The 19,980-nt window shown below is 46.4% G+C and overlaps 1 protein-coding gene across 1 annotated transcript in view; it reads right to left on the bottom strand.

Annotated features, from left to right (window-relative positions):
* Positions 1-3,105, bottom strand: part of SLC22A3 (solute carrier family 22 member 3) — a 38,284-nt gene extending 35,179 nt beyond the window's left edge. The window contains exon 1 of the mRNA XM_026845352.1: positions 2,415-3,105. Within this exon, the coding sequence (XP_026701153.1) occupies positions 2,415-2,828 (414 nt within the window). The 5' untranslated portion in view covers positions 2,829-3,105. The remainder of the gene's footprint in view (positions 1-2,414) is intronic.
* Positions 3,106-19,980: the final 16,875 nt, after the last annotated feature.

Here is a 19,980-nt window from a genome sequence, read left to right as displayed (position 1 = left end):
TTGCTGTACACGTGGACAACATGAAACACAAGTAGACACATGAGAAAAGATGTCTTTGGTGAGCTGATCAAACAGAGCATAAATCTGCTCGAATTGAGTCATGATTTGTTAGAGCCTCAGCTGAGTGAAAGAAGTCTAAATTAAATCTGGAATTTAAATTATTTTTTCTGGATGTATAATGCATTAAGACATCAGGCTCCTTTTAATAGCTGATCTCAAAGTAATTAATCCATGACATGCATGACACAAGCTTCCTTTACAGATGAAGAAACCAAGCCTCGTGGGATGTGATTTATCCAGCAAATGTTGCAAAACTGGGAACAAGACTCAAGTGCAACAGATCATAGCTCAGCACCCTCCAGCCAAGGTGCACCCAGTCAACGACAGTCACTCTAGGAGCTGCAGTGACTCTGATGATGAGACCTGACACCTTGGTACAGCAGACAGACTATCCCAACCTGTCGCTATCTGACTTTTACTCCCTGGTTTTCCCAATGTGTGCCTTTGGGAGTGCAAGTGGGGATCACTTCCCCAGGCATCCCTTCATTCCTTCTCCCTCCCTTGCCAGGAGGGTCTTGCCAGGAGAAGAGAGGGAGAAGGTGCAGATGGGTGAGGTGTTTGCCAGAGAACATTGAACCTTTCACTCCCATTTATTGCTGCAACAAAACGACTGGTTTCATTTTCTCGTAGCTGTACCCAGTGGCTCAGTGCTGCTGGAAAATCACAGTGGCTTTGCTAGATACACAAACTGCTGTCCTAAACAGACTCTGAGAACAGTTTTATGGACACAACTTACATTCTTTCACCTACAGCAAGGCTGAAGGGGAAAAAAAAAAAAAAAGAAAAGGAATAACAAAAGAAAATGAATCTCTGTATTTTTATTCTTAATCTCTGAGGGGAATGGCTAGCACAGACTGCCCAAGGAAAAACACCATGACCTAACCCCTTGCAGTCCCTAAGCAGAGGTTCCTCAGCAGCAGAAGCATAACCTTCCCACCACAGTCACCTCCTGTAGTTTGCTCCAGAGTGAGACTGTGGGTCCCGGGCAGCATTCATCCTCCTGCCCACCCAGCCCTGGATGTCACTGCCAGCTGGGGCAGAGATACACCATTCCCAGGGACCAGAGTTTGACACCAGCTCCCTGCACAACACTTGCAGCCCTCCAAGCAGCATTGATTTTGACAATCACACACAAAAGCCAGTACTGAACCTCTGCTCTAGGGCCAGCCAGGTGCTCTGATTTATCTCCTCCTGAGCATAGATGCTGGGTAAATCTGCACAGGTCAGATACGGTGCTCAGGGCACCAAAGCTGCTGCTCTGAAGAGTCTGAAACCTGAGAGCAGATCCAACAGTCCAAGATGGATGGTGGAACGATGGTGAATTGAAAGGTCGGGATAGGTACCACTTTTCAGTTCAGTGTTTGCTTGAGACTTTGCCCTGTTTCAGAGGGCACACGTCCAGTGCAAGCACCCAGCTAAAAGCCACAGCAGGAGGCTCATGAGACAGGCAGCAGCCAAAGCCCACAGTTGTGCTAACACATTTTGAGGTACACCTTGATGATGTCCTAGCCAACCCCTCTAAGCACACTTCATATTTTTCATCACTGCATTGGTGACAGTTACTGTCAGGATCACCTTAAAAGATACACTTCTAGTGTGCAGACTGTGTGATGGAGCCAGACTACAGCACATCCACAGCATGATTACAAATTACACAGAGGATCTCCTAGGAAAGCATCTTAAATGGCCTTTCACAGCCTCAATAAAAAACCACTACATTTGCCAGCACTTACCACTAGCAGTAATAGTCTGCAGTCCTCTGATGCTGACCTTTCAGGAAAAGCTGAATGATTGTTTTGGGCAAAAATGTGTGATTTTTTTTTTCTTTAATAAACACATTAATTTCTGCTGACTCCTGTCAGATATCAAAAGGGCAGTCTGCCACAATTTTTTTTTATTACCTGCAGACTTAAATGTACAGTACTGGAAATACAGAGAATGCATAATATACAGTGATCTAGATCATCAAGTGGTATCAGTCAGCTATGCTTGGAATTTACACCACCAAATTTGCTGGCCCAAAGCTGAGCACCAGAAGCCTCAGCTGCAAGGACTTAACTATTTTAATGTGACATCCCTCTAGCGACAGAGCAATCTCTGTGTGGGGTGTCTGGTTTTGCATGGGGTGCTTGGCTTTGGAGAGCCACCCTTCAGATCATCTCACTTTTCCCTAAAAGCTTGATGCTGACACTTGATCATACTCATTGTCCTGATTTGCTTGTGACTTGGAACAAAAATCCGGAAAGGAAAACCAACCACCAAAGCAAAGACACTTGCAGCAGCACTCCCATTTTACTGCTGCAATCCTACACCAGGACAGAAGCCACAGATTAGAGGATGGGGATTTTCCTTACCTCGCTGATTATGGATGAATGGGGCTTTTCATACACCCAGTTATCGTGGCATGTGGTGAGCGGCAGGTTGCCCGCACTGTGATTGCCATAGTGGGTGAGTGGGCTGGCACAGCTGACAGCGGTGTCCCACGCAATGTCCAGCCTCTCGCACTCCCCGCTGGAGGACCCATTCCCCAGGAGTAGGGGCAGTACCGTGAAGTTTTGTTCCTCTTCCAGTGTCCATCCACATCGTTCACTTAATTCAGCTGCCCCAGGGATCCTGCACCAGTAGTTGCCCGGTGCCTGCCCAAGGAAAACCACACTAGCAAACAGGAAAGAAAAAGTTACGCCCGTCTGGCAAAGGAGGAAAAAGACCCTCTTCTGAAATCTTCCAAATTCCCCAGCTTCCTTCAAGACCTCATCAAAAGATGGCATTATGCGAGGTGGTCTGTCCACTGGCAGCCGTCCAAGAGATGTCAGAGTTTGCTTTCACACTTTGCATTGACTTCTGGCACTTCCTATAAACGTGACCGTCTCGCCTCCCCTCACTCCTCTCTTCTCATGTGCATGCACACACACACACACACACACAGAGATACCTTCGGGTGTGCAATGCCGCCGGTCGCATGAACACAGCGGGAACGGGGCAAAGCTGCAGGCAGGCATCCAAGTGCGCGCCCAAGCACACACGCGGAGTCTCAGGGCATGTCGAGTGGCGTGGGGCTTACACACAGCCGGGGAGGAGTGCGATTTAAAGTGCACAAACATATTGTAGGAGAGGAGGGGCGTGCATTTCCTATTCATTTCGAATGTTAAACAGATTATGTAATAAACCCAGTTAACTCCTTTGGGGCCGGTGAGCCACAAATGCCAGCTCCCACCACGGCTGCAATAAATTAGTAGGTGCGAGGATAAAACAGAGTTAAATGGGAAAGAGTGCAGAAACTGTTGCAAAAAAGCAGCAGTGAGTGATGTAGCCTCTCTGCAGGATGGCAGGGGCAGGAAGAAAGTTGTTTTCAAAAAGAGCTATAAAGTCTTTCCTTCAGCAAATAGAAATGAACACTGAGGCAATATTTAATTACTTCTCCAAAGCGCTACTTCACTATCTGTACAGATTTAATTTGCAAGAGTCTTTCTGTAGTGTAAATAAAGTGAGGCTCACAAACTGTGACAGTCCAAAATCCAGGATTTTTTTTTAAAGTTGGATCTACCTGTTCAAGAAGGCTTTTATATGACTTTGTTAATTTTAATTTCAAAGTCTTCCAAATATTTATAAGAGAAATGACCAGTTTTTCTTTCTCAAAAATGAATAGAAAATATGTTATTTCACTTTTCCATTCAGCTGTTTGAGTGGGGGTAGAAGGGAAGGAGGAGCCAGGACTGGGGTGCATTTTTTGTGAACATGAATCCATCTTTGTGCAGAACTCCCTGAATCAAACCAGAAGTGCAATGGCAGGTGTTCTGCACTTTGTTCAGGATTATGAGCTCCATAGTCACTCTATTCTCTTGTGAGAAGGAGCACAGGGACAGCACTTTTTAAAGATGTGTCCTGCAATCCCTTGTCTTTGCTTACCTACATCTTTTGCCACGGGTGTCTATGGTTTTGAAGCAAAGTATCATTTCTAAAATGGTTAGATACAGATCAGGGAAGGTTTTGACTACTATACAGACTTTGTAACAGACATGAAGACTGATGCTGTGGTGTGAGCTTGGCAAAAATGTGCATTCCTAGGTAGATGTGCTGCTGCACTTGCATCGGAAGATGCTTTTGAGGAATTTTGTTTGACTCCTGGTTATACTGTTTGGCAGTAATCAAGTCCAGGGTCCAGGTCTATGTCTGAGAAGCCGGCTGGCTTCAAACAAGAGAAACTCTTATATCCCAACAGGTCAATCATGCTGAAATGTCAAAGGTGAGATGGTTTATCCTGACAGTTTCCACAAACTGGGGAGGAGATTGTATGGACCACCACAAAGACAAATAAATGGGGACAGTGCCTGATAATCAGCCTGTGTGCTGCTCTCACAGCTCTGCTCGAGGGTGAGTATAAAGCCTCCACTGGTCTTCAAGCTTTACCCCAATAAAAAATGTTGCCTTTATCCTTGCTGGCTATTACCTCAATTCTGAATCATAAGAGTTAGTCCCCTGTAAACTGTGTACCAGTGTAGCTGTGCTCAGCATTTTACCTATTTCAGAAACCCATTGGTGCAAACACCACAGCCACCTCTTAGCTGAACAGTGGAGTTAGACCAGATTCCTTTGGGTTCTGTCCAGTATTGCAACATTGCTTCTGAAGCTACTTAGATTCCCAAAAGAAAACATAGTCTAGTAGCTGGTTGTCAAAGTTTCACACATCTTATCCATTACGCTCCTGTCATGCACAACATGTGCATCACAGGCTGCCAGACCCAAAGCCAGAAAACCTAGCAGCTGAGAGACATCAGCGCAGTTACACTGCAGGTCATACAGGAGAAGATTCCTTCAGTAAAATCATTTCAACTGTCTGGCATAGGTGATGTCAAAGTGACCTTGATTCCTCAGTGTTCACCCCGTTTTCTTTCTCTTTCCAAAAATGGCTTATCAATATTTGCCACCATATCAGTTGTGCTGCAAGATGCCAGTTGGTCAAAGAAATCTAAAATATCCCAATGACAGATGCATGAGAGTATGCACTAGTGCACATATTCTACAGAAAGCAATTCCCAGCTTCCCCGAAGTTTTCCTGGAACTTCAGCTCTGCGTGCTGCAAGAGCTGAACACTTCTAAGGATGGGAAGATGACGGGTTTGTATACAAAGCCTGTAACTGTAACCTCTTGAAAGAATGCCTTTAAAACTTTGAGGACAGATGTCAGGGTCAAACCAGTATTTTAAACATTTTATCCTATACATACAGTAAAAAATTATGCTCTTTGGTACTGGGAAAGAAGCAAGGGAAGAAAGAACGAGGGAAGATGTTGACTGATGAAGAAAGCAGAAGCATTAAAAACAGATGCAGAGAAGAGAAGAGAACAGAAAGAGGGAGGGGGGAAGAGTGGGAAGGCAGTATGCCAGTGAAAGAGCTGAGGCAGAAGTGGTGATGAAAGGGGAGCAGAGAAGAAAGAGATATAGAAGTACAACTAAATTACATCCATGAGCATCTTCAGTTGGAGCTCTGTTTAGAAGCCCAAATGTCACAGCTATTTCCGAAACAGAATGAAAACTATGTAGTCTAGAGGGGAAAGCACATACGCTTCCCATATACTCATTCCACTACACTACCATTTGCTTACACATGCCTGGTTGAGTTCATGAGACATTTGGATGAATAGCTACTCTGAATCCTGGAAAGTTACAACTTTACTGCAACACCCTAGATGACCTTTGCCAGTGCTTCAGATAAACACTTTAAAACCTCAAAGTCCTTGTTTGGGACACTGTAAGCAGTGAGGCGGTGACTTTAGCCAGTTTGCAGACACCTGAAGGCACCACCATCCATAACATCACTGTTTCTGTGATGAAATTATGCAGAAAAGCATGACCTAGGTTTTGATCTCCTACAGGTGTATACCTCTGGCTAAATGAAAGAGGGCCTGGGAACAAGCTTCGGCAGCGATCATTCACCTTGCCTGTTTTCTTACTGCTTGACGCAGCTTCATATAGCACCAGATATTCCTCTCTCAGACAAATTTGCTATAGATTAGATAGCCCTAGGCAGCAGGGGTGCAAACCAGTCAGCATCACATCATCCTAGGGTGAGGAGATTGCCAACACCAGTCTTTTCTCCAGCTCTCCATGCTGGGAGAAGGGGCAGGGATCTCTACAGCCTTGTAATTGGGCATCGTACCTCCACTAACTGGTGACCCCACAGCAGAGACTGCTGCAATGAACCAGGCAGTAGTAGCTCAAAGTACATTGTGCAGATCTTACTGGCTAAGCTTGGTTCACAGCAGAAGATGGCAGGGCCCTTCATCATTCTTCAGCACTCACTTCACCTTTCACGCACCTTCCAGCTGCATCCTGCAGGTTTGGCTCTCCTGTGCAAAAACATAGCTCTTCCATGATGGAGTGCAGAAACCTGATTCCAGCCCCAGGAATACCTCATGTTCATAGGGCTCACATTGTTACAACACATCTTGTTAATAAGCCAGGCTGAAAATTATATAGGATCTCTGTTTTGGAGACTGAATAAATAGATGATTTTTTGAGATCAGAGCAAGACCTCTTCATGGGGCAATTAGAGATGTTTACTCTCCTCTCTCCCACACATGGTACAATCACATTCCAAGTCAGGACACTAAATTACATGCAGCTTTTTCTCTGACAGTTCTTGTGTTTTGTTTTTTGTTGCTGTTGGTTTTTTCCCTTCACTTTATTAATCTTTCTTCTTCCCCTCACTGCCCACTTTCATCTTCTTCATCTCCCCCTTCTTCCAGATTTCCTCTTTTTTTTCCAAAAGATGGCAGCTCTACTCAATGGAATATGTCCTTTCCCAGGCCTCCAGATCAACTTAGTAAGCTGCAGGCTAACTTTGAGACATGGGAAAATTCAGTTCCAATCAACAGGGTTTCCACCTTTTGGCAATCCATGAAAGCAATGTACAATGCATTATACTCCCCTCCCTCACTATTTCCATGGCCTTTAGGCTATTTTTACCATCTTGGTTCCAAGAACAAATACAAATAAATGTAGTTCTAGGAACTGTAGACTACAACAATCAGGGGGATGATCTGTACTCATCACTAGGAGAGCAGCTGAAACAGCAGAGGAAAATGGGGACACGGGGAGAGAGAGGAAAATCCAAAAGTGGAAAAAAACCCTGGAGAGTGAAAGGAAAAACAAAACAGGAGCAAAGAGGGTCCTGTTTCTCTCCTCACAGGAGAGAAAAAAAAAATTAAAAAAAACCCCGACAAGTAGTGGCCACACTGCAGACAGTCCATACCTCTGTCATTTTGAGCACATGTAGGTAAAAAACTTACAGTAGGAGAGATCCATCCTCCACTCACAGCTCGTGATCATTCTCACACCCTCAGCTTTTCCTCCTGCTGCCTCAGTGCGGACAGTGTGGAGGGCACATGTGGTTTAGGCTCTCGAAGCCCCAGGGGCTCCCACAGGCTCATCCCACCACAGTCAGCAGCAAGGGCTCCCTCGCCGCTGCCCCACACCTCTCCTTGCACAGGGTCTTCCTGGAGGCAAAGCGTCCTCTGCCACAAGGCAAATGGGATCCTGGTGGGTCTGTTTCTTTACCCAGACCCAGTGCTATTTTGCCACCATGGGGCTTGCCCACTGTTCCTCTTTGCCTGCCTGTTGGAGATCAGGTGCCACACATTTGGGTGCCTGTGGATAGCCTGTCTCTGTTCCCCACTGAATTTTATCCTACTCAGGGAAAGCAACAGTGGCTCTCCAAGTGCATCTGGGAAAAACTGCTTGTCAGGATCTCAGCTCAGTATCTGGGAGCAACAGAGGAACCGAAAGGGCTCATCGGGTTCTCCAAGGCCAGCTGAAGGAAGGGCAGCCAGAGGAAAAGGGGTTCCTACACACACATTTTTATAGTCTATATGTGGCTTCCCTCATCCTTTTCCTCTTCATCCCGTCACTCTGGAGGCCAACAGAGGAGCTGCACCGGGCTCTGCCTTCCTGTTCAGATAAATATGCCATAATCCCACAGCACGTCTGTCAGGACCTTTGCTAATGACTTCAAATAACCAAGCATTTTGGCCATGAGATAAGACAAGCCAAGTTCACCAAAGGCTATTTCACACAACGGAACAAACAGGGGTATTTTCAAAGATGGGTGTAAATTCCTGATAAAAAGAAAAAGTTCCCCCATGTTATCAGACAACTGTGAATCACAAGTTTGCTTTCTCTCTCAGCCACACCTGCTGCAAGTCCAGCTTGGAAAGACAGGAGAAATCACATCAGTTTTGTTTGTGATTTCTCATGGTTACACATCCCTCCCTGGTGACTCAGTTTCCATCAAATTTGGAAGAAAATAGTTCTAAATACTAAGAAACAGGCCTTGCGTGAAAGTTTCCAGCCTTGTTTTGTGTGAATACAGGTGAAACATTTAAACCAGATCAAGAAGGGTGTCAGTGCAATGAAAACATCTAGGGATGCTACTCACTAGCTGTCTGATTCTCTAGGTGGTTTTGAAGTGTGACTTTCATAAAAAAAAAAAAAAAAAAAAAACACAAAAAAAACCCACCCCTCGTAGCATATCTAATATTAGTCTTTTTAATCTACTTTCACACCACTTCTCAGTTTGCTGTTATATCAAATATTCCTAACAAGTCTTTTTGTGGCCCTTCTGTTGCATAATTTTTATTGCTGTGAGCAAACAGGAGCTTTGAAGACCGCTAAACTGGTCAGTGTATAAAAATGCTAGGACTCGTACATATGAAAAGAAGGTAATAGAGCAATTCTCCTAGACCACATCTGTCCATTTTAAGGACAGCTTTGGATTGAAGCAGCATGAGTTGGTATAGAAGACAATTCAGGTTCAAAAATACCCCATGAGCCTGAATATCTAGCTGCTCAAACTATACACTGGAGAATTAATACACATTTCATATTTATGTGAAAAATAGACACAGCAAATACCTGTTTCTGGCTTTCCAAGATAATAGCAGATTTTTTTTTACTGCCACTGAAAAAGAACTGAGATACAGCTCTGCAGAAAATAAAAAAGGCTGCAGGAGTGGGGTAAATTCAGAGGAGCAGCAAAGATCCAGTGCACTCCAAATGCACCAGCAAAAGTTCGAGTCATCCTGGAAGGATGGATGGGAACTAGTAATTCCTCAGTGCCTTTCTCTAATCTCCCTGTAGTTGTTTTTGGAAGCCCTTAGTGGTAACAATCTATTTATAGTTGACTCTGTTTTTGTAGTTTATCTCTGCTATAACATTGTGTCCTTTGTCCTAACTGCACAATACCAGCCCAAAGGAATTCTTTACAGCTGGGTTCTCACCTCTTGCTTGATTAGCATGCTTTATTAATAGGAAGTGGTACAAGGCCACTTTCATCAGGCTGCTTAGCTAGGCATACACATTTGCTGTTTGTGATCCAGCAGCTAACACACTACTCGAAATGGGCATTTTTGGATATGTGGACATACCACAGGGTACTTCAATTGCTCAATACTTTCAGATGTTTTAACGCTTATTTGCTCTTAAATGTCAGTATATTTACTACACAGGATTTGTTATATTTTCCCTTCCCTAGTGAATGTTTCTGAGTGTATTTAAGAAAATAAAATACAAATATGTAAATACCTGATGCGGAGATGCAAAGCAAGAATTATTCCACAAACATCAAGGAATTGGTCTGACATTCTGAAATCCCGAGCAACCAGATGAGATGAAACACAGGCCAATTCAATCTGAGTGTTTCTGAAAAGGTTGCATCTTTCGTATCCATTTACCCATGAAACAACCCTGCAGTGACTGAATGGAAAGTCTACCACCTGCATCTTGGGAAGCTGGACCAGATAAAATAATGCATATGGCAGAGGGAGTCCCTGAGATGGCTGCTGTATTTCTAGACTGAGATTTCATTTGTCATTGTCTATAGACCAAACTCATACCTTAACAGAGGACCCTATGTAAGGGTAGTATAGTGATCAGGAAACTCGGAGAGGTGGACCCTGCCAGTGTCACCACCATGCAAAGGATGGCAGCAGGTGGAAAGCCCTAGGCACCAGGAACTGGAAGGCATCATCTGCAAAAGGCTGTTCTTCCTACTGTGAGTTCGCTCCTCTTGGCAGCTGGTCTCAGCTGAAGATGTGCAACCCTTGACTCGATCCTTGTCATATGTAGTAGCCAAAAGCTGGAGGTCCCGAATGATGAAGGGACATTATCAACCACAGAAAAGGGATGGGACCACAGCTCCATGCTGGCCAGCTGCAGTGGAATAGGGAATCGGGGAGGTATTGGGAAGTCTGTGGCAGTGCCATCTGCTGCCATGGTGTGTGGCCTTCCCTGGGGACAGGCCCACCATCAGTCCTCCAGGGCAGCCAGTACTTCCAGTCCCACCTATCTGCTCCTCCATGATGAGGATGAGAAGACAGAGAATGGACCAGTTTCAGTAAACAAGCAGTTACTGGACTAACTTAGATTTAGGAGACTAATCCAAAGATGAGCTTTATGAAAAGGTTGTTTAGAGTATTAGTTCATATGGTATTTTTAGCAAAGTGATAGATGAAGAAAAGCAAAAGGGATTTACTTTGGGTTTGTTTAATAAATGAAAACAGCAACGTTACCGTATCATTTCCATATATGCATCAGCACAGCTGCTGACACCATCCCAAACCCTCAAATCACTACCCCCCTCCAGTACTGTGTAACAAACTGTGCCTGGGTCAGCGTAGCCAAGGAGACATTTATGCTCCTGCATAGCGAGCATAAGGAGCAGGCATAAGCACAGACCTCTTCTTCTCATCTTCAGAAGGGCTGCAGGCCTCGCTGCTTTCCCATGGGGGCAAGGGGAAGCAGAGCCCATCCCAGCCCTGCTACCCATCCAGAACAGGCTGGCAGAGCAGGGTACAAGGTCATGCATGTGTCTAAGTGGTGCGTACCCCCAAGGAAGGCTGTCTGTCACATGTCTCATGCCTTGCAGGTACTGGCTGTCACTCTAGAAGCCCTTATCCCAGCTTGGTGGGAGTTTAAAGGCATCTTCACTGACCTCCTTCTGCTTCACAGTCATTTCCCAAAGGGTTGGCTGACAATTTTGTACCAGACAGAGGAGCCTTGGCACAAATAATAGGGGAAAAATCTCTTTTCCTTCCTGTCAGCAGCATGATTAAAAAAGCAATTTATTCTAAAGTACCAGGAATACCTCATTCCCATTTTTCCTAGTAATGGCTTTTGCTCAGAGGGGTGGCACTAGCTAAGCCATATGTCAGCTTTCAGCAAGGAAGCCCCTTGTTTATCTTCTATAAGTCTATGGTCTTCCCATCTAAACTTTCACTGATTTTTCTATATTCAGGGAAGTTTTCCCCTTGGTTTTCCCATCACATCATGCTTTGTTTTTACTTTATTTTACTTCATCTCAATTTTCCATCCTCTGAGGCTGAACCTTTCAGGCAAGTTCAGTCTTCTCTGAGACAAATCAATAAACTTGAAAAACACTGTGTATGATATGAGAAATCCTTCCTCCTGTTACTCTCCTGTTCCATAAAGCAATCAGTCCAGTGGGACACTGGCCTTGTGACCGACATAAGGAGGCCTCACACCTTGCAGCCACAGTCCCAGCTGCGATCCCTATTAGTTCATAATGTGCCAAGATTTTTTAGAGATCCATTGACTCAGGTCCTATCCAGCCTTCTGTGTACAGAGGCTGCAGCATTTCTGTCCAGAAAGCATTAAAGCACATTCTTAAGAAGAATGTCTTAGGCAATGGTCACAAGTTGAAACACAGGAGGCTCCCTCTGAATATCAAGAAACACTTTTTTACCATGAGGGTGACCGAGCACTGGCACAGGCTGTCCAGAGAGGTTGTGGAGTCTCCATCCCTAGAGATATTCAAAAGGTGCCTGGACATGGCCCTGGGCAAACGGTTCTAGGTGCCTCTGCTTGACCAGATGACCTTCAGAGGTCACTTCCAACCTCAACCAGTCGGTGATGATTCTGTGTTTCTTTTTCCCTACAAAGCTCCAAGCAACTGCAATATACATTACCTGTGCTAAGCCATTCCCATCATTTCTGCTGGGAAACAAAAGCAAGCTGGATTTGTGCAATTTCAGCTCTGCTTTCTTATGCTTTTTTTGGAAAATACCATGTGTGTGTGCAAAAAACTACAGTAGTGCCAAATAACAAAATTATTCCTGTCAGTTGCATGCTGTGGTGGTACCATGTCACTTTTGTTCACCAGGTCTTGGATCTAACCCCCACACTGCCCACAGAGATGGTTATGCTAACAATACCTGAGCCAGACTAACCTGCGCTCAACTCCAGGCTGTCATGGCTAGCTTGCTTTGTTGATGCATGCAGGCAAATGGCCAACTCTGACCTGTCCTGACACAAACAAAATAACTGCATGAGAAATTATAAGGTAACAACATGAGAAATGGCAGAAAAGTTAAATATATGGTGAAAGAGAAGTAGTCGTTTAAAGGAATTGCTGACCCAGGTAGAAAATACAGAGGCTATACTGTATGCTATCATACCACAGATACCAGATACAACTGTAAAACCAGCAAAACTGGGGGCAGGGGGTTAAGAGCAAAGGGGGCAGTCTGTGTGGGAGGGGATGAAGACAGTAAAGAGCTTGGTAGGAGAACAGAGTTGTCTGCTGTTGGTTTGCTCTGTTGCAGGGTAGCTGGCAGTCTCTGCTCACCCTCACCAGGTCTCCTCGGTTTCTTCTTGCCCCAGGATGGTACTTGCTGCTGCCTCAGCCTTTCTCCCTGCCCACAGGTGGGTCTGGCCATTGGACGCCTTGCTGAGAGCAAAGAGCAGCTTGTAGAGCAAAGATCTGTTTAAAGCACTTGTGAACTCATATGAGCTGGGCAAACGGAAAGTGATGCAAAGCAGGCAGCAGGCACAGAGGGAAAGAAGAAATGGGTTAACTGGCACAATGACCGTGCAGGGCCAGGTCCCCGTGGGAGAGCTGCTGAGCTACTTTGGTGGCCCCACAGCTCTGCTGTCTCCAAGGAGACATGGAAGAGCTGGGACTAGTCAAGGGGCAGGGGAGAAAGTGGTGGCCGCTGTGGACAGCTGGCCATGCCTGGCTCTGCATTTGGCACCGCTTCCACCTCCCGCTGTGAGCCTATGTGAGTGAGGAAGGGCAGAGGCACCACCATGCCACCTTCCCCAGAGCCACGGCAGCCACAGAGGGCTCCATCTTCACCAATACAGCTCACACTGGTGTCCAGGGGTCTTTTTCCCTGCTGCTGCAGCCTTCAATTCCTCCCATGCTTTGCAGCCATAGAGTAGCTACAGAGAAACTGAGAGAGGTTTTGATCTAGCTCTGAAGGCTCCCAGCAGGAAGAGGGCCTGGGTTAGACCCTCACCAAAGGACTTGAGAGGAGAAGGGCTTCCTGGTGTGCTAAGGAGGCAGGAGGCGTTCTTGTCCCTCGGTCCTCTGTGGGGACAGCTCAGCAGGCGGCTCTGACTGTCAGCATTGTGGTGCTAAGTTATGACCTCGAAGTAGAAAAAGTTTGCCTTCACCAAAGCCATGAATGGCCACAGAGTCCCTCCAGCACTATCACTGCAGGCAGTATTTCAGAAGTTGGCCTGTGCAGGGAAAAATGACATCAGAGGCGCGGCATCTTACTGTCTGCTGCTGCGGTGTCTGTGGCATGGTGGCTGGGGTCAGGCATTCAGCTTATGCTCTCCTGGTGGAAGTGTGATTCCCTTTACCACTCACTTTTCTCAGAGGAATAAACTAACACTCTGTGTATATGTGTATACATGTGTGTGCCTTTGGGCAAGGCTCACTGAGGTTCCGCGGTGCCACACCGCTGGCGGGTGGTGGCAGCAGGCGGCCAGGCCAGGCCATGGCGATGTGGCAAAGACTTCTCCAGGAGGGGCAGCCGAGGTGATGGTTTGTGTGCAGAGGTCTGATGCAAGACAAGGCCTGAGGCAAAAGTCCCTGGCTAGAAAAAACTCCATGGGGAGTGTTTGCAGAAGCAGGAATGCAAGGCACTGAGCTTGAAAGGGGACACGGCACATGGGCAGTGTGACCCTCGGATCAAGGAGTAAAACGAGGACACGCAGGGACAGCCAGAAAGCAGGGAGGGGACCAAAAGTTGTTGCGGGACTGAGGGGAAACGCAACTGCTTGTTCAGTGGCTGTAACTCCCAGGTACAGATTAGCAATGCTGAAAATCGCCATCGATGACTGTTAATGCAGAACTAATACTGCCACCACCTCCACAGCGAGTCTGGCGTTCCCACGCCCTCACACTCAGACCACATCACTGATCACTTTCAGTGTCTGTTTAGAAAACCTCAGCTCATTCTTTAGAGCTTCTGAAACTTTTCAGATTATTTTCAGCTTCTAGCTTGCTATGTGGCTGTTTTATTTAGCAGATGTAGAGGCTATTTTTTTAAGATTATTCTTTCACTGAGTTCCCCGTGCCTGGAAACCCCAAGATAACCACAGTGCAGATAGAAGTTTAAACAAAGTTTTTGCATGCTATCATCTGACTTACTTAAAAGCTTTTCTCTTAACATGTAATCATCCAAGAGCACACACAAATGTTACAGGATGTTCTTGACAAGATCAGAGTTTGGGAGCCTGCAGTGTAATTTTTCCCTGCTTGGTAACTGACAGATTTGTTTTGCTTTGGGTATAGCTTCATGGTCGATTGGCAGCGTGGATCCACCTGGCAGAGCACCTGTGTGTGAACTGCCATAGAGTACATCCCCTCCAGGACCAGCCTGTGAATGAGTCTCTGCTGAGGTCCGCATACCCAGGCAGACCTACCCTGCCCAAACTCACTGAAGCATGTGCTCTCTCCTGCAGGGTACAGTCCTCCATAGCTGTATTTCTATCTGCTATGCACCTTGTGCCTGTGGAGTTCAAGAAAACAGTAATTCTCATGAAGTGAAGCCACATATATCCCAGACGCCAGACCTAACTGATGCACAGTGTTTGTGCACTACAAGGAACAATGGCAGGCAAGGAGGCTCTGGTCAGTGTGGCTGTAAGGCTCCTAGGGATGGGTAAAACTAATGCAGAACACTGACCTGGCATAAACATTCTCACCTGATTATGGTTTGTCCAGAAAGTGTTGAAGACACCTTCTAGCAGCATCTGTGCTGGCTGAGGTCACTCACTCTCTGCTGGCTTGGGTATCACCTGTCATCCTGGGGCTGGCCTTGAAACTGATGTAAAAGCATAAAGTTGGCATAGACCCTATGTCATGTGCACTAATTCAACAGAAATGTGTGTTTGCCTCCAGGCTATTCAGGTCAGCTTTGTGTGCTGTGTGACCTGGAAACCACCACTGGTGTTACTGGTGTGGGACAATTCTGCTGCAGGTCACAGTGGAGACATACCTTGAAATCAGATGGAAAAGAGATCACCACATCATCTGCTGTAAATGAAGGGCAGATGCAGTTAAATATTAACATGACTGTGATATAGCTATGGCCTGGCCCCAAAATGTATGTAATAGCTCATACTTTATTGCACATATGACTAAGAGTCACTCACCTTGATGCTCCCCACAGGTATGACTAACCACCCTGCCCACCCACTTCCACACTTAGGGACTCATGGAAATTTATCTAATGAAGATTTAAGTTCAGAATTTCCTGATACGCCCCTAGTCCACTTACTCTTATATTTATGGGAGCAGCCCAATAATTTAGAAGTTATTGGGAACCTCTTGTACTGAATGAGCAGCTTGCTCCATAGGAGAGTCGGGACATACATTTTACAAGGTCACTCAGTCCAAAATACCTCTGTGGAGAACAACCTGTGCATTGTAAAACTGCCTGTGCTGCCGGCACTGCCACCTCAGTCTCAGGCAACCAGAGTGGGACCAGTGCTGTTTGCATGGCTGGCCACACAGGGTGCAGGGTGGCTGTTTGTCCATCACCTGCTGAGTAACGCAACGCCCTCCCTGCACACACACACTGCCCCCATATACACACACACAAGGACATGATGCTGTTCCTGTACTTGAATTTGTGGGTCCTTCTGTGAATGTTTCCTGCACTTTGTCCTTGGTTTTATCTTTATTTGACTTAGAGGCTGAACTTCCGCAGTCACTTAATTAACATGCTTGACTCAGTGCCTTAGTTTCAGTCCACAAAGAACAGCTCTTCCGCAGGGAGCTCCCCTGCCTTCACTTAGCCAATTCCTCCCAACTTGAAAGCAAACCCGCTCCAGTCCAGCAGTGGCCCCACACTGGATTTATGGTTCATCTGTACAAAGTTCCAAGTCCAATGATGTTGTTTCACCCACTCCCTTAGCTGTAAAGTGGCTAAGCTTTCCCATGGCTATTTCACTTCAAAAGCTGTTTGTTCAAGAGGCAACCAACCTTACAGATGCTCAAGGGTAGCAGCATGATCTCACTGAAGCATGCTGGCAGTTTCTTCTCACTTACCACTGCCCCAAACAGGATATCTAATGGTGACCATCACTGTCTTGGTGCTTCTTCCACCACCAGTATCCACCCACTACCTCATTTCTTACACTGGAGGGAGATATCGAGGCACCTACTGCAGCTGGGACGGAAGCATTGAAGCCTGCTGGGCAGCACAGCAAGACAGCCACTGCAGGAGAAGACTCAACCAGTAAACATTGGTCTCCATTTCCTAAGTCCTGTTCCACATGGTATATGTTTGGCTTCAACTTTGCCTGCTAGCTAGCTTCCTTACCATTGAATCTGACTGCCCTTACTTCTCTGACCAGCCTCTTTTAGTCTAGTTAGTCCCACTGAAATTTCAGCAGTCCTGAGGACAAAGTGAGGCAGGGCTGCCTGCATTCATGATGGGTTTGTAGCATTTAGCTCCAATTGTCTACCAAAGGCCATCTGTTTGTCCATGAATGTTGGGTCTGTACTTTTCCTTTGGAGTTAACCTATTGGTGCTTTCTTGCCATGGCTCCTTGCCAGCTTTCTTTATCCTTGCAGACTCTGAGAGATTGTGTTTGCATTATCTTGTTTGTAGCTGCAGCTAGATTTGTGCAATCAGCATGTTTCATTACTTCCCAGAAGTACAGTCAGATGCCCAAATGTTCATAAAACCAAATTAGAAGATATCAAAACCCCCAAATTGACATCACAAGCTGTAATAAGGAAATGAGAGCTCTCAGCTTCTCCAGAAGGGAAGACTTAAGAGCACCTACCATTAGTGTTGGATACCTCCTCCTTTACTAGAGAAGCTCTCGCTTACACCTCTACAGTGTCAGAGACAGCAGACCTGAACATGGAATCTCACAAACAAATGTGCCATTTCTCAGATAAAAAAGGGGTGGATTTCCAAGCCATTTGAACAGAAGCTGAGCACAAAGCTCTTTTAGAAGCGTAAATATCAGGTCTAGTAACAATTGTGTAAACCAACACTGACAAACTGCATCACAGCTGTGTGTGTATGATACTTAGCTCCCCAAAGACGCAAGCTAGCAGAATTCCTTTTGCATCCAGAAAAAATATACTCAAACTCAGAGACAGTCTTTCACTAAATCTGTTGCACTGACTGATCCCCAATTACCACTTTTCTAGGTCAGTTTTAACTGCTTCGCTGTTCTTTTTAGTAAATGTTGTATATCTGATTCCAGGCCTTCTGTCATGTGAAAAGCAATATATAACCACACCAGAAGAGATGGGTAGGTTTAATCATTTCACAGAAGTGGTCAAATGGTGCTTTAACTCAGGACCATACAGAAAATCAAAAAATAATCTGCATAATTACACTGAAGTCTTCTGGCATCGTATACGTGGGGAATTCTGTAATTGCCTGTCTCTTGCTAGACCACATTCCCATCAGCGATCCTAACAGCTGCATGGTGATACACATGGAGCAGGGCTGTCAGAAATTCAGAAAGTCAGGTCTCATAATGTTATACCACTTTTTATTCTATTAGGGCTGGCTTGAGACAATCCAGCACTCCAGGTAACAGTATTTTGCTGCCTCAAGGATCCAATGGGATTTCAGCAGGGGTCAGGCCAAGGCCAGGGGCTGCAGGAGTCAGGGGAGTCTGCCACAGGACGAGGCAGGGCAAACAGGTGAGTTTGGGGTCTTCAAAGAGGACTAATTGGTCTTGAAGTACAAGCACAGTCTTTCCTCACGCCACCTGTTCCTCTCCATCTTCCTGGGGTCAGGACACTGCCGCAGTGCAGTCTTATCTGATGAGATGAGGGTCACTCTCTCCTCCATGCAGTCACCTGTCCCTCAGTGAAGCGCCCCCTTCTCCCCTTCCCAGCGGGATCCCTCTGGGCAGGTGCTGTCCCCACTGTGTAGAGATAGAGAAAGACACAGACAAGGGCAGAGCTCCAGAAAACAGGGATCTGGGGCCCCTTGACACTGGAAATAGTGGTAGGATGTGCTGCTCCCTTGTCACCTTTGCTGTCCTCCCAGGCTGCCCGGGGGCAGCAGCACCAGGAGCAAAGCCCTGCAGAGGTGGGAAGGGGGCATCCCCTGCCTAAACTCCACAGGCAGGGCAGCCTCACCCCTGCCACCACTTTTGCTCCTGCTCTGTGCTGGAGTGAGGGGCCAGGGGTGGCTCCATGCCTCACAACATGCTGTGCAGCTGTAATACCCTGTCTGAGCACAACAGTATGTGATAAAAGGATACAATCTAGGAATTAATTAAGCAGTCACACTCCCAAGACCTTACTGCAAAATCAAATGCTCGCCATTAACTATGTATTAAAGTCATGCTGAACAGGGCCTGTTCTCAGCCTCTGTAGAAGCATCAGGGTCTTTTGGCTGTCCTGACAGCACACCTGCTTGCTACTTGCCGATTAGCTTTCTTCTACGCTTTTTTTAATCCCCTTTCAAATTCACAGAGTTTCTTTGAGCTGTGCTTCACCTGAAACCTACTTAACTTGCCTCTTCCCTCTTATCCAAGGCACAGAGCAGCTCCCACTTCTGCAGGGCTGCTGGTTCAAAAGGAGCATCTATATGTGGGAGAGAAGCCATCAATGTGTTTAAACCACCCCAGGAGTGATTATGCCCAGACTAAAGAACTGTGAAATAGATACTACCTCAGCCCTTGCCAGGTAACTGTAGGTGCAGTTACCCAGTACATCACGACAATGGAACTGACCTTTGCCACCAACAGAAGCATATGTTATGCTGCAGCCTCAATCCCCAGGTTCGCTCCATCCCCTCTGGTTTATCAAGTCCCTTGTGTAGAATCTAGCCTTGTGATATTGGTACTGTTTGCACTGCTTGTCTCATGTCAAGTCCTGCTACCTTTAGACCAGGTATCAGCAGGTCAACTACTCAAGAGAAATAAAAAACCTAAGACTTAGACTGCAAGTTCTTTGGGGATGAGGCTTGTTGTTTCTAGTCATGTGTGGCTGCTCACCAGGAAGCTGAAGCCCTGGGGCTCATGTGCTTCCCAGTCATGTTGGTGGCAGTGACGGCAGGTTGGGTTGAGACATGAGGATAACTGCAGACAGCCTGTGCTGTACCTGTGCTCTGGCACCCCAGAGCCAGGTCCAGCCTTGGCTCTGCTGCTGGGTGTAGTCACCCCCTCCAGACAGCTCTGGGAGGAGTTTTGTGAATTCGATGAGTGGGTAGGCTTGAGAAATATCTCTAATCAGCCATTTAAAAACTCTGAGTGTTTTTCCTGAAGTGCCTAGCACACCCTCCAGCCTCTGTGCGGGTAGTTACAGGACTGCCAGGACTCCTTTGCTCCCCTTGATAACCTTTTATCTCTGCCCCCTTTGATAAAAGTGGCTGTGCAAACCCCAAGCACGTTGCAGGGTGACCTTGCTGTCTCCTTGGAAAGTCAGAGCAAAGCAGCTCTGCCCTGGGGACCACAGCACAGGTTCACAACAAGCCAAGCTGCTGCAGGGCTAATTCCCTTTCCCTAAGCAGCATGAGCATCCCTCATCCTGGCCCAAGCAGCTCCTCACACGGTGCTCCATCAGCTCATGAACCCAAATGCCAGTGGCACAGCAGCTCAGCAGCGCTCCCACCTTTGGCAAAAGCTAC

The sequence above is a fragment of the Athene cunicularia genome (genome assembly GCF_003259725.1).
Source record: "Athene cunicularia isolate RWA chromosome 3 unlocalized genomic scaffold, athCun1 chr3_part1, whole genome shotgun sequence".
Lineage (NCBI taxonomy): Eukaryota > Metazoa > Chordata > Aves > Strigiformes > Strigidae > Athene > Athene cunicularia.
Note: the sequence above shows the minus strand (reverse complement) of the source record. Positions and strands in the feature narration are given on the sequence as shown.